At 39.9% G+C, this 13,861-nt stretch overlaps 2 protein-coding genes and 1 non-coding gene across 4 annotated transcripts in view; 1 reads left to right on the forward strand and 2 right to left on the reverse strand.

Annotated features, from left to right (window-relative positions):
* Positions 1 to 562, reverse strand: part of LOC148417268 (glypican-5-like) — a 33,153-nt gene extending 32,591 nt beyond the window's left edge. The window contains exon 1 of the mRNA XM_088425879.1: positions 269 to 562. Within this exon, the coding sequence (XP_088282005.1) occupies positions 269 to 440 (172 nt within the window). The 5' untranslated portion in view covers positions 441 to 562. The remainder of the gene's footprint in view (positions 1 to 268) is intronic.
* A 684-nt stretch (positions 563 to 1,246) lies between these two features.
* On the reverse strand, positions 1,247 to 1,319 carry trnam-cau (transfer RNA methionine (anticodon CAU)). The gene has a single exon. It is a non-coding gene; the product is annotated as a tRNA-Met (tRNA).
* A 404-nt stretch (positions 1,320 to 1,723) lies between these two features.
* On the forward strand, positions 1,724 to 7,952 carry nasp (nuclear autoantigenic sperm protein (histone-binding)). 2 transcript variants are annotated; one of them, XM_088425684.1, is made up of 15 exons: positions 1,724 to 1,906; positions 2,236 to 2,286; positions 2,369 to 2,485; positions 2,854 to 2,934; positions 3,123 to 3,229; positions 3,872 to 4,246; positions 4,623 to 4,702; positions 4,783 to 4,850; positions 4,924 to 4,997; positions 6,126 to 6,314; positions 6,399 to 6,571; positions 6,676 to 6,747; positions 6,821 to 6,895; positions 7,314 to 7,433; positions 7,798 to 7,952. In XM_088425684.1, the coding sequence occupies exons 1-15, from the start codon at positions 1,869 to 1,871 to the stop codon at positions 7,819 to 7,821; spliced, it is 1,644 nt and encodes a 547-aa protein (XP_088281810.1). In that variant the 5' UTR covers positions 1,724 to 1,868; the 3' UTR covers positions 7,822 to 7,952. The 2 variants fall into 2 exon arrangements, with proteins under 2 accessions (XP_088281810.1, XP_088281812.1); XM_088425686.1 differs by lacking the exon at positions 7,314 to 7,433.
* Positions 7,953 to 13,861: the final 5,909 nt, after the last annotated feature.

The following is a 13,861-nucleotide window of genomic DNA, read 5'->3' on the forward strand; positions in this document are numbered from 1 at the left end:
TTTGAATTTGTCTTCTCATTAAAACAAAGTCTAAAGTCTCTTTTTTATTGTAATGTTCACAGCAAAATTAATTTAAAATAAATTAAAATGTTTATAACTTTAGTGACAAATTTGTTCCGGTAAAAAACAAACAAACAAAAAAAAAAAAAAACTTAAGTCTACTCAAGGCCCTATTTATCTTTCCAGCAGTTGGGTTGCACATATTTGCAGATATATTTTTAACCCTTTTCATTGATGCTCCCGAATGACTAAAACGTGATTCACTGACCTGTTCTGGGTCTGTCTGGCACCAGTTCCACCTGGCCTATTTGGCGCATCATGTAGGCTGTCCTCACCTCATGACAGCTGTCTGCATCGGCTGATCTACAGCCAGGTGTGAAAGCTAAGTAGAAAAAAAACACCCAACACAAATCCACGTTTTGTAAGACAGCGAGGAACATTGCAACATCTCATTTAGGAAGTAAAAAAAAAACCAATCTGTAGAAAGGTAGGCAACGAATTGTATATGTGAGTCCCACAGGTTCCACTGTGCACACACAACGATTGAAAACTGCATGTGAAGGCCGAGACTGACCGGAGCCCACTGTCACCGCCCCAATTTTCTCTCTCTCTCTCTCTCTCTCTCTCTCTCTCTCTCTCTCTTTCTCTCTCTCTCTCTCTCTCTCCCTCTCTCTCTCTCTCTCTCTCTCTCATTGCTTAATTGACATGCACTTTCAAAATGTTCTGAAAGAACTGCATCAGTTGAAGAGAAACTACCTGAAAAGTCCATGAATTCTATTAAAACTATAATATTGTGTACTCCATACATGTAATTTCAAAATGTGTGTAACTAGTGATACCCAAGCTGATCTCGATCCGCTGAACAACCACGTTACCGATTCGTAAATGAAACGATTGAAAAAGTTGAGCATGGGTACCACCTACTGTTTATTTTGGGAAAGCATTTTTTTTCTCTCGTGCATTGATTCGAATAACAGTGTGTTTTAACTGGAGACACAAGTATGATAAATGCTCGTGTAATTAGTCACAGTATTAATTTTTAAAAGTCGGTAAACTGGAAAGCACGGCCGTAAACAAAAAGTAATCCTGAAATCCTAATACTAAATTAAGTCAAAAGAGATCAATTTAAAGATATAAATTAAAAGGAAGTTTAATGTCTGTAGAAACAAGTTCGAAGATCAGGTAAGTCGGAGGGTTGTATTAAATGGAGCACAGTATAAACAATTTATCCGACATCGAAAATTAATGCCCCGAGTGAGGATCGAACTCACGACCTTCAGATTATGAGACTGACGCGCTGCCTACTGCGCTATCGAGGCAGATGCGCACCTGACGAAGATGTCAAAATACAAACTGTACTCCCTATTTTCTTACCCTGTAATAATACTTATCGATAAATGTTTTATTAATGTTGCGCTCATGAGGGTTAGGGTTGATTCATTTTGACAAAATTAGGTCTGGCAATCTGAACAAAGTAACTGAAAGTACGTGGTTAAAATGTCGTTAGAAAACATTTTATTTGAATGTTTTGGAATGAATGACATAGTTTTGCAATAAACACAAAACTATTTGAGTCTTTTAACTCAGTCAATGAAATACATAACAAAAAGTTTGTTTAAAACGTGGTTGTTTTGGGGGGAGTGCTCGCGTTTCTTCCCATAGCCCATGAATGCGCCAAGCTTTGTGTTGCGGCCCCTTTAAAGACAATCTCCCGCGTTCAGAGTTGAGCGGAAAAGGAAAGACAATTTTTTCCTCTATTTAAGCGCGCCAACAAAGACTTGGACACACTACTCCAGTCTGTGTCGCTTACACGGTAACGTGTGTCGCTAGTGTTACTTGTCCGTGAAGCTCCTCCAAACCTCCGAAAGATGCCAGAGGAAACGCCGGTCGCGTCAAGCTCCGCGAGGTAAAGCTTGTTATTTGGCGTTTTAATGTTTCAACGGAACACTACCACTAGCTTGATAATAGCTAACGCCGATAGCATCGCGTTGTCACCATGGCTGTTATTATACTCGGTTTGTCGACTTGGTGATGGAACATGTGATACGATAAAAGGTACCTGCTTTTCCTAGCGCGCCTTGTAGCCCTTCAAAGGCTAACGCTTAATCTAACTAGCCATTTGGCTATAATTGTAGCTTGGCTACTGTGTCTCCATGGGCAAATGGACGCCACGTCATGTTAACAAGCGTTAGCCAATAAACGGTCCACTGACTAGTGTTCAAACGTGTCTTACAGCGGCGGGGATGAGAAGCCGTGCTCGTCGTCGTCAGCTGCGGCGACAGACAGGTGAGTGTGGCAGTGAGCCTTCTCCTTACTGGGCCTTCTGGATTACTTCAATATTAACTGGCTGCACGTGCGTGTTTTGCAGCTGCTCCGTGGACGTCATGGAGGAGGCAAAGAAGCTAATCGGCACAGGAAACCGACATCTGGTGATGGGTGACATTGTTTCTGCAGTAGATGTCTTCCAAGACGCATGCGGCATGTTGTGAGTACATGTGGATTGGACACATTTTGATAAGTTGCTTTCTGGCAGAAGTACCTGCTTAAAAAACAAGTCTTAAATTGAAAGTAAACTTTTGCAGGAATGTAAGTTAAAAGTTCGTCTATACTTATTTTGACAATGAAAGCATGTCACACTTTTAAGTGTTGAAGGCAGGGGAGTCCAATCTCAGTCCTCGAAGGCTGCATGTTTTCCAGGTTTCTTTCCCTGACACACCTGATTCAAATGATCCGAATCGTTATCAGACTTTAAACCACCAATTGTTGTAGAAACGCGTATGTTGAACTGGGTTAAACTGAGGACTAACTGCCACAGTATGTGTGTGTGTGTGTGTGTCATTGCGTGCATGTCAGAGCTGCCCGATATGGAGACACTGCAGATGAATGTGGTGAGGCCTTTTTTCTGTGTGGGAAGTCCCTGCTTGAGCTTGCCAGGTAAGCAAAGTCAAAAATATTAACAGTTTCATTAATTGTTTGAGCAAAGTAATCTTGCTTTTTTTTTGTATTAGAAATATTGGGCTTTGTTAGCACAGCATAAACTGAGAAACAAGCAAAGATAATACAAAAACTTTTCCCATCACATTGGTGTTGATACATGTGTTCATTACATTTTTGTATGTTAGGATGGAGAACACTGTCCTTGGTAATGCCCTGGAAGGAGTCCCTGAAGAATCTGAAGATGAGGAGCAGCCCACTAACTCAAATATTGAGAGTGCCAAAAACCTTGATGGTGAGGAGCTCTATTCAACACCTAAACTATTGTCAATAGTATACGGGTTAAATTGTGTGATCACAATAAGAATTTGGCCTCTGCATGAATTTGTATAAATTCCAGACTTGAGAAATACATTAGTCCTTCGTTTTTTGTAGTTATGGAGACCGAAAAGTAAAATTAGACATATCTACAAAAGGATATTTAGCTGATTGAAGGGGGGTACATTTTCTCCGACCTAGACTTCAGTGCTTGGCTTTTTCAACAATTGGTACCCATAAGAATTTTTTTTGTAAATTCTACGGCCGGCTGTCAGCCTCTCTCATTAAATCAGTTGCAAAATCTGCACGCTAGTTGCAAAATCTGCAGTACTCTTCAGTTGGTTTTGGCCAAATTGCTCTGACAGGTCCAGCAAAGTAACAACATAGCCTGTCTAATGGCAGAGTACCTCAGTATAATGTTCTACACTGTTAACTTGTGTAAGCGGTTTAGCATGCTTTTTCCGGAATTAAAAGAATTGTCGATTCAAAAAGCTCACGTTAAATACCCATCTCGATTGGCACCATTAACGCATTCAACAATCAGGCAAATGTAATTCATCGGGAAATTACCCGAACTATATTTTAACAAACTAATTTCATACTTGCTACTCTGGTGCAGAAAACACTCGCGATGAGCTACGAAAGCAGGTGTATGATGCAATGGCGGCCAAGCCTGAAGCTGTAGAAACAAGTCCAGAGTCAGCTATGGAGAGCAGCACTGTGGTCAAGCAGGAAAATGGTGTCTCAAAGTCACCAACCCAACAATCAGGGGATGACTATGGAAAGCCCTCTGCTTCTCAATTGAATGCACAGAAGAGTCTGGGTGAAGAAACTCAAGATAATGGAGTTGTGAACGGCGCCGAGCAAAGCCTCACAGAGCCTCCTGAAAAAGAAATCATGGCAAAAACTGAAGTTACCGAAGAAGGAAAAAATGTCGAGATGGCAGAGTCTGGCAAAGAAAGCGAAGAGTCCAAACCTGAGGAGAAAGCAGAGGGCAAGCAGTACAACTTTTGATACAAATTAGTAATGGGGGGAAAATGAAGCTTAAACTTTGCTTCATGACTCAGTTTTATTTTTTTAAATTCTAGATGGCACTTTGTTTCAACATAGGGCTGACACCACACACGTGACACTTCTTAAACCGCTTTCATCAAGCAGTGCCATCTAGAAGAGAAGGTTCATTTTCCCACCACTAATACAAAGCACTAATTCTGGTTACAGGACAGGGCAGCACAGTGTTTGGTGTCTTAATTTTTATTTTAAGAGTTCACATGCTGGTGTTAAAGGGAAAAATAATGGATTTAAATTGTACTTTCGTCATAGAGTGCACATTTTGTAGCTGTTTTTAAACATGGATTATTTTCTACCAGATGAAGAGCATGATGATGATGATGATGATGATGATGACGACGACGACAATGATGATGAAGTGGACAAAAATGGGGAGAAGGTAAACACTGGTTTGGAATGACCTGCGTTGGTCAGGATACATTTGTTTTAATTTCATTGCATGTATCCCACACTGGTCAGGAGGATGAAGTTGGCAATCTGCAATTGGCTTGGGAAATGCTAGAGGTGGCAAAGGTCATCTACAAGAGGTGAGAAGAAGTTAAACCTCTTTGTAGGTGTGACTCATCTATAGCTTTTTTTTTTTTTCTTAAATTTATTCAGAAAAGAAAGCAAAGAAGACCAGCTGATGGCAGCCCAGGCTTTCTTGAAACTTGGAGAAGTTGGTGCAGAGACTGGTATGTTTGGCTACTGGCTCTTACACGAGGTTGTAAATGTTTGAGTAATTGCAATGGAAAGTTCTAGAACTGGTAACTGTATTTGACAACTGATTGTGGTTCTGTTACTATGCTACGTAACTCATAACTAGTGCTATCACAGCGCTGAGACGCATCAGACATGTTGAACAAAATTACATTTTTAGTAGAATAGCTTCTCATTATACAGAGAAAAGGCCATGACAATTAGGGCTGTCAATATTATTTCAAGTCAATCAGTGTTACATCCAGTCTAGGGGAACTGGGATATAACATGTGCTCCCCCGTCTGTACTCTCACCACCAGAAAAGGCCCGTGAAACTAGAGTATTGAACAAAAACAGCAGTTTTTATTGTCTTCAGAGGGAGAGCAAGCAAACAAACAAAAGATCTTCTAAATCCCTCACTAGCTAGCCAAACAAAAAGGAAACTAATGACAATTGGCTCAACCATCTACCTAACGCAAAAACAGGAGAAAAAGGGTTAAACAGAAATTGCGTCTCCCTCCTAACGCTCTATTTGCAGATATTTTTTTTTTTTCACTTAAACACAGCGAACAACACCAATGCGCAGTATTCGGAACAGTTTTTTTTTTTTTTTAATTCTTCATCTAGCACAATGCATAGGGCAATCATTCATTTACTTAACCTAACTGCATGGCCGCTAATCAAACTAAAGCATTGTTTAGTTTTTTTGTTTTGTTTTTTTAGTCGTTTCTGCTGTTTAATACAGTAAAGTTCATTCTTTCAGAGATCCCCCACTTTGACCGGTCTTTTGATGCATCTCTCACTAGTACAGTTATATTTTATTTTATTTTTTTTTTTGTCCTCGCGACTGTGATTAAACCTCACAAAATGAATAAGCTTCGGTCTTCTTTAATTTGAGTACATGTAAAACAATGGTTTTATTGACTTGTGATACTCGAATGTTTTTCATACAGTATTACTCAGGTTTGGACTCATAACTATTTTACCATAGAATTAAAGTTGCAGAACATTATTCTTGAAAAGAGCTTAAATTGGACTTTGAAGTTGTGTGTTTGGTTCAAGACAGGGACCTAATTGCACCATGTAAAGCAGTTTTGAGTCAACTCTCATACTTCTTTCCAAAGGCAACTATCCTCAGGCACTTGAAGACTTCCAGGAGTGTTTGTCCCTGCAGCTCAAACACCTTCCTCCTCACAGTCGCCTGTTGGCTGAGACCCATTACCATGTTGCCACAACACTCTGCTACATGGATCAGTACAGCCAGGCCGTTCAGCATTACAACAGCGCCATAAAAGTGATTGAGACCCGCCTCGGTGAGACCACGCATCTATACCGGTTTTTTTATATTTTTGATGACAATAGTGTTGCAGTGCTGATCCCTGCGTTTGTATGTATAGATATGTTGCAGAACTTGATCAGTGCTGCAGAGGGCACTGAAGGGGCAAAAGAGGCCTCAACTGAGATGGAGGAACTGAAGCAGCTTCTGCCTGACATTAGAGAAAAAATAGAAGATGCCGAAGAGACCCAGAAAACAGCCAGGGCTGCCTCCCAGGCCATCCAACAGACCCTGGTAGGTCCACAGTGAAATAAACCAAATGCTCCACATTTTCTGTGTTTTGTATTAACTTGACATGCTTTGTTTATCAACCATCCAACTGTGGCAACCACTTGCAGGGTGGCGCTTCAACCTCATCAGCAGCCCTTAGTGAAAACAGCAGCCCTTCTGCTTTTGCTGCACCCACACAGGTAAAAATGGTGCCTTCGGCATGAAATGTAAAGCAGTCTGATTACAGCCCCTCCATATATAAATAAATCTTAGATTCCAGTGAAATCAACTGATGGCGCATCGTCTTCAAAATTGGCTTCAGACATCTCTCACCTAGTCAGGAAAAAGGTGAGATGAGTCTTCCGTTTGCCAAACTCTGACCTAAATTGTGTTTTTTTTTTTTTGTTTGTTTTTTTTTTTTTTTTTTTTCTTAATGGAGGACTAAGACCCAGTTGCGCTACTTGTTCGATCCCAAGATTGTGCTCTCTTAAGCAAGGTTCAGAGCCATTAGATTGTTGTCAGAGGCGTTTACCGTTTGTGTAGCTAGTGTGGTTGGTTCTGTGACTTGTGCCGCTTGGATAACGTACAGTATTTGAGTGAATGCCTGTCGTATAGTAGTCTCATTGTTTTGCTTTGAGATGCATGTGTGTTGCACAAAATGGTCATAGCTTTAAGTCAACATTTAAGTTTTCTGATATCAACTTGGAATGCAGTTGAGGCTTTTCAGTCTTGTCTTCCTTTCCCACCTCTTTGTATTTCTGCACAGAGGAAAGCAGAGGAGCGCAGCCCAATAAAGGACACTGATGCTAAGCAGGCCAAACAGGAAACCACAATTAATGGCAGTGGAAACTCCAACAATGGAGTTGAAGAGCAAAAATCACAGGAGGCGAGTGTTAGGCTTGAATTGTTCTGCTGTAGCTAGTGCTGCTTATCTTGCTGTAGTTGTTACCTCAGACCTTTGGTGCCATTTGATTAGAATGAAGGGTAACAGTTTTCCCACCTTGAAATCCGCTCCCAAAAAATGCCTGGTCCCTGGAAAGGACATATTTTGTGGTCCAAAATAACAGCTTCACATGGTCAAACTTTTGCTGCAACCTTTTAATGACTGAAGGTTGCGACATGTTTACTCGTGCCCAACAATTCATTGACACCGGTTAAAAGCACATGAGTGTCACTATGAAAAACACTTTCAAATCATGAAGCGGCACTTGGTTATGAAGGTTTTATTTACTCATTGTATTTCCTTGCAGCCTGCTGTTCAGTCTTCAGCGTGACGTGCCATGTCTATCCTGCTCTACCTGCCTGCTTCTCCAAATGTTATTGAAACACGTGTTGTAAATAAGATAAATTTTCATAGATTTGTCTGTCCAGTTTTGTATACTTGCATTAAAACAATTTGCAAATGCACAGTTGTGATTAATGCCCTCAATGCATGAGGTAAGCGTTGCAAGGATCACTTTTTTTTTTTTTTTTTTTAAATGCAGAATTCTAATATGGTGACCTATTACAAAACACGGTATACATTATATTACAAAATAACTTTGTAAGAATCCAGCAAACATTATAATGTTGCTCGAAGATAAGCATCAGGTCATAGCATGAACCATTGCTGGAGAACGAGGAGCAAAACTTGTATGAAAATCCCTTTCTATAAAACTCATATGGTGTTAGGCAGAGGCAAAAAACGCAACAAAGCACTGCATTGCCATATCGAACAAATATTCCAAACAGTTTATGACATGTACTCTTAAACCTTTTTTTTTTTTTTTTTTAAATCGTATGAGTGCACAATCGTGCATGTGTTGACGGTTGAAAAAAAACAAAAAACTTCAAACTTGTATTTAAAAAGGCACTATAGATAAATAGTTTCTAGAATATATAATGTAAGGGCAGCAGGTGGTAGACTGGTCAGCATGTCTACTGCACATGGGCAGGTTATGGGTTTGCATCCGGCTTTAGCCTTCCCATGTTTTTGAGTTCTCCCTGAATGGGTTTTCTGTGGGCATGTTGGTTTAGTGTAGTATTCAAAAAAGGACGAATAGTCTAAAAACAATGGAAAGGTATGTAATGGGAAAAAAAAATGTACATATTTACCACATATTTACTAACATTCAAGGGCGTTTTTGAGTAAGTCTCCTTTAAGAAAAAATGTAAATACAGTCTCAAGAACAGAACATTAAGCAAGAATAATTTAAAGTCCCACTACAGCAATTTTGCTTTCTTTTCAGCGGTTTGTCTGAACGTTGAGACATTTGAGCTGACCTGAACACGTTATTGATCTTGAAAATACATTCTAAATGAAAAACAAACAAAAAATCCATTCCAATTTTGATGTAAAATAGAAGTGATCCACACAAAATGTCATGGGAAAACTAATTTCAGAATCATATTCACAAAATTGAAACACAGGCATTTTTTTTCTTCAAAATAACCCATTGTTATTCATTAGTGTGTATGATATTGAAGTGTAGTTTGGGATGTTCATTTACTTGTATTAATTTCTATAGTATTTTGCTAAAGTCTGGTAGTTTTTGTCAGTGTAACTTCAAAGTCATATAACAGAGAAAAAAGTCATTCCTTTTGGGCCAGCCCTGGGGCTTCCTGGATCCCTCACTACCTGACCAATGGCCAGGCGCCACATTTGCCAGAAGAGATAAGAGGGTTTTAAAGCAAAAACAAAGAGCCATGTGGGCTCTCACCATCTTGATCTCATGAACAAGCCTGCTTTAACATTAGCAGGATGAAACTATAGAATAAATCTTCCAATCAAGATTCCTGAGTCCAAGAGATCTTCATTTTCATCACCAGACAGAAATGCCTGGCGACAGATTCTGGAAACGCAGCTGGGCCAGAACTGCTACAAATGTTAAAGAAATTCACCGCAATATCTTAGTACCTGCATATACGAGTTCCATTTGTGAATTATCTCAATCTGGACAATATTCATAGCCAGACCATAATCACACTGTCATATTTTAGTGGGTGATGTAGTGAGTGACACATTTCACAGGGGTGGTTAAATCAATGTAAGTGAGCAGCAGGCCACTTCCTGGCTCATAGGGAGCGATGAGCAGAATTTAGTCCAGCATCTATGAAAAGAACTGGGTGCCAGTGGCTGCCAGTTTGAGTGTTCTCTGGCAAAAGCCAAACAGACTCTGAGTACAGTATGGCCCCACTTGTGGATGTTGGCACGGCTCAATTTGCAGGGCTCTCCAAAGGAGCAAACAGTGCATCTGCTTCGAGCTTGTTGCTGTCCTACACACACCTCGCATCCCAAACCCACACAGCTCTTCCGCTGTCTCCTGGTGTTTTTTCCATGCTGTTGACACTGTGCTGGTGGCAACAGCATGGCACTTTCAAATCTGAAATGGCTGCCTTCGTTCGCACCCTTACATTTTAGAAACTACTGGGTTAATTTTCACAAATAAGTTATCACTCGAAGTACTGACCTTGAATCCGTGTGGAATTCACTTTCTAACAACTCATAATTTTTTAATATTGAGGCTGTAGTTGTTTATTTATTTATTTATTTATTTATTTATTTATTTATTTATTTATTTATTTTCCCACTCATCAAGAATGTAGATGATTTGGTTCCTGGTTTTTGCTTCCAAGAGATTTGAAAAATGTGAGATTATAGAATTAAAATCTATAATTATTTTCGTTCTAATCTCACTGAAAGATTTCTAAGAACTCTGGACAGTTTTTTTTTTTTTCAAGATACATTGTGTTATTGTGGCGGATCAAAAGATTGCTGGATAAAACGAAATAAGTGGCATTTATTTTCATTAACAGATGCATTCGTAACCATTTACCTTCTGTTGTATTTAAGACTAGTCCCAAGTGCTATCTGCAAATTTGAGATTTAACCATGACAAAAAATGCTGCTGTTTTCTTTTATCAATGGCTAAACAATTAGAAACTGACATTCAAATAAAACATTGTCTCTACTGTCGGTCGCGGATTTGCTCAAACGTGGTGTGTTGTCAAGTTTTCTTGGACAAAGAGCTTTGCTATGACTGGCTACATTCATGTCTTTGTTGCTATCATTAGTTGTCGTTGCAGTCTAGGTCGGGTGCTTTGCATTTATTTTGTAGGCTAAACTTGAGCTGCTTTTGTGGTAAACAAACACCTTTCCACAACGAATGCATATCACACAATCAAAGTTGTCATCAGGGCATTTTTATTCAATGAAATGAAAGTTAAATTTGCCATTCATCAGATGTGAGAGGTGTCAGATCCAATCTGACAAACTCTCAAATGCTCTTCCGTTTTTACATCTTTTTCTGTTCCCGAACTTGCCCTCCTACCGTCAACAGGAGCCTATCAGGTTATGCCAAACTTAATGGCCCCAACTACAGGATCTGACTGACCTTTGTTTTGCAGCAGGCACCAACTTAAGCACTAGAAACCTGTCGCATAAATATGAATCTGATCAGCATACTGAAAACATAAAGTTATAGACGGCAAATGAGACGCTTTAACTATGAGTGTAATTATTTGATCATAATTAATCCATTAATTTGACCCCCCTTATCTGTAGCATCCGAAAATCTGCAAACGTTTTGATCATTGATTTCCAAATTAAAATCAAATGTTTGCAAGTGTTTTTATTTTGACTCGACAGTCAGCACTCTGCTTTCAAATGGGAATAAAGTAATCTGAGAATATTTTGGTAATTTTTGAAACGATTGATCAATTATTAAAAAAAAAATGCTAAGTTGAACGGGATTAGTTGTCAATTATTCGATTCATCGTTGCGCCTCTGGCTCATCTACATATTAGCAGTTTCAGGAAACTGGTTAATTCAATGGTCTGGTGTGGTTGATTTCAGAGTGTCTTGTGTCCCCTTTTGTCTTGGTGTTTTTGTATTATCCTGTATTGCCATCTTGACATCGCTTTTATACTGTCCTTTGCAGTACTGCTATTACTTTAACTGTTGAGGATGTGGACAACATAAGCTGCTGCAGAGAACTAAAATATTCAACACACCTCTACAGAGAGATAGAACGAGAGAGAGAGTTAAGGACTTGAACTCCTTCCTCTCTCCCCCACATCTCCCTTGCTTTGGCAGTATACTGAAGGTTCACATGCCTATCTGTTGCTAGGCAACTATAAAATAACGGCTCTGAAGTCAGAGAGGAGAGAGGGAGAGACTGAGATTTCACAAGTACTGCAATTCGCCACTGTTTGTTTGGCTCTGCACATGATCCCATCACAGCTTTCAGTATCCATCTGTGGATCCATTTAGACTTGTGACTCCTGCTCCGCCATTGGGCAACCAATCAGGACAAGCCGGGGGTGGGCCCGGTGGTTCCCAAGGTTACCCATGTGATTGGCGTTCAGTCTCCTGCAGCGGAGCGCACAGCAGTGTAGCACTGATGCTCCCGCTTTCCTCGGGAGACTGTGAAGAAATCTGGAAGCAAGACAGAAAAGAGCGGAGCAAGAAGGATGCTTATGATTTGAATTCATCTTTGTTTTTCTGCTTTACTTATTGGAAAAGATGAACGCGAGAGCCCTGCAAAGAGCCGGCTGAGGAAAAAGCGGAGGACGAAGAACGGAGATTTGTTGGTGAGAGTTGCTTCTGTCTGCCTTGCTTTTATCGTTGAGCTGTTCATGCCGATGCTATGACTTATTGGTACAGGCTTGGACTGTTTTTCATTTTATGCATGCGTGGGAGCAAAGAAATGGTTCTTTGCTGTGTGGGTGTTGAAAACCTTTTCACAATGTCGCTACTCTAAAGACTGAAAGAAGATAACACGAGCCAGACCAAAATCTGACAAGAACTTCATATTTTGGGGTTTTTCTTGCATGTCAACGCTTGTCAACTATCAGCATAAGAGGAGGAGGAGGAAGAGTATCAATTACATAATGCTTCATCTCCATCAGGGAGCTTAACATAAATATGCAACACTTGTGATTCCCTTTTGATTCATGCTCTGCTATGTGTCAAGAGTGTTTTGTCGTTTTTCTCTGCATGACACTTTCTACATAATAGAGGTGCTCGTAAGCTTGGCTCGGCATCAACACTCCACTGGTGTCATCAGATTTGACACTGTAATGCTTTGCACTAGTTATTCATCTAATTTCAAGTGCTCATAGCATGAGTGCTAGCATACGTGCTAGCAGGCGTCCCTAAAACTGCAAGTGACCTCGGGTAATACGGCAGCTGCTTGCTCCATGCCCCAAGGACTCAGTTTTGCACCATCAGGGACTTTCTGCTTAACTGCCTCCCCCGGTGGGAGTCTTATACTTTTCCATCTGAGGACACTCATCTTTGGGATCAGGTGTGTTTGTGCCTCAAAGTCAATTCTTTTGCTTGTTTCGTTGTGTAAAATGGTGCTGGATTAGTTAGAGACTTTGTCAGGTACTTTTCAGTCACTCTCCGAGTTGTGTGTTTCGAGAGACAGCCTGCCGGCAGAGGAAGAAATATTCTCACAGATCAGTTGACTGCAGATATCTGGGCTTCTTTTCTGCTTCAGTAAACAGTATGCACAGCAGTGGCATAGAAGAGGGCGAGAGATGAAACAATGAGTCATATTTGAGCGCACAACATTACACATGTATGGTATTCACCTTCAGGACGTGGGTTAGTGGAGCTTTTTTTTATGGCAATGCTGATCTAAACCATTAGAAGTTGTGATAAAACTAGAAAAATGACTATTTTTAAAAGACAGAAAACCGAATTAGTTTGGTATTATTGTATAATTCATAAATTAATCAAACAAGCCTCCCAACCAGAAAGTTGAAGGTTCGATCGCCGACTCTGGCAACCGTGTCAACGTGTCCTTGAGTAAGACATTCACCCCTAATTTGTCTGCCTCCTTTGGTTTATCAATCTGTGTGTGCATGGGTGAATGCATCTTTGTAAAGTACTTTGAGCCCATTACTCGCAATTTATTCAAAATAACCCATTATCTTGTTTTCATATGTTTATATTATCTCTTAGTACCTTCATAGATATGTTAGGTTTGTAAATTCTCTCAATCTGGGCAATGTTCATTGCCAGCCGCTTTGAGCATATTGTGCTCAAAAGTCCTATATAAGCACTCCTTTTACACTAAATGAGGAAAACGGAAAGTAAGAAGTAGGGCCAGATCGATTAATTGACCAAAGAGCCAATATTTGTCTATTATTTTAACATTTTACCTTTATGTGGTTCAACCATTTACAGTAGTTGTATACAAGTAACACTGGTGTTATTATTTTGTTACATATAAATGTATACTTTATCCTTCTATTGTTAAATATGTATCATGAAATTTGTTCATACGGTGTTATGGAATTGTTTTAGTATTTAGGCAGGATTCAGGC

Source organism: Hippichthys cyanospilos, chromosome 10 (genome assembly GCF_059441005.1).
Source record: "Hippichthys cyanospilos isolate Australia breed blue-spotted pipefish chromosome 10, RoL_Hcya_1.0, whole genome shotgun sequence".
In the NCBI taxonomy this organism is placed as follows: Eukaryota; Metazoa; Chordata; class Actinopteri; order Syngnathiformes; family Syngnathidae; genus Hippichthys; species Hippichthys cyanospilos.

Bases quoted from the DNA above. Each gene is read 5' to 3' on its own strand.
- nasp (XM_088425684.1), top strand. From the start codon at position 1,869: ATGCCAGAGGAAACGCCGGTCGCGTCAAGCTCCGCGAG. The intron at 2,287-2,368 runs GTGAGTGTGGCA...CGTGTTTTGCAG, and splicing joins TCAGCTGCGGCGACAGACAG to CTGCTCCGTGGACGTCATGG. The intron at 4,998-6,125 runs GTATGTTTGGCT...TTCTTTCCAAAG, and splicing joins AGAAGTTGGTGCAGAGACTG to GCAACTATCCTCAGGCACTT.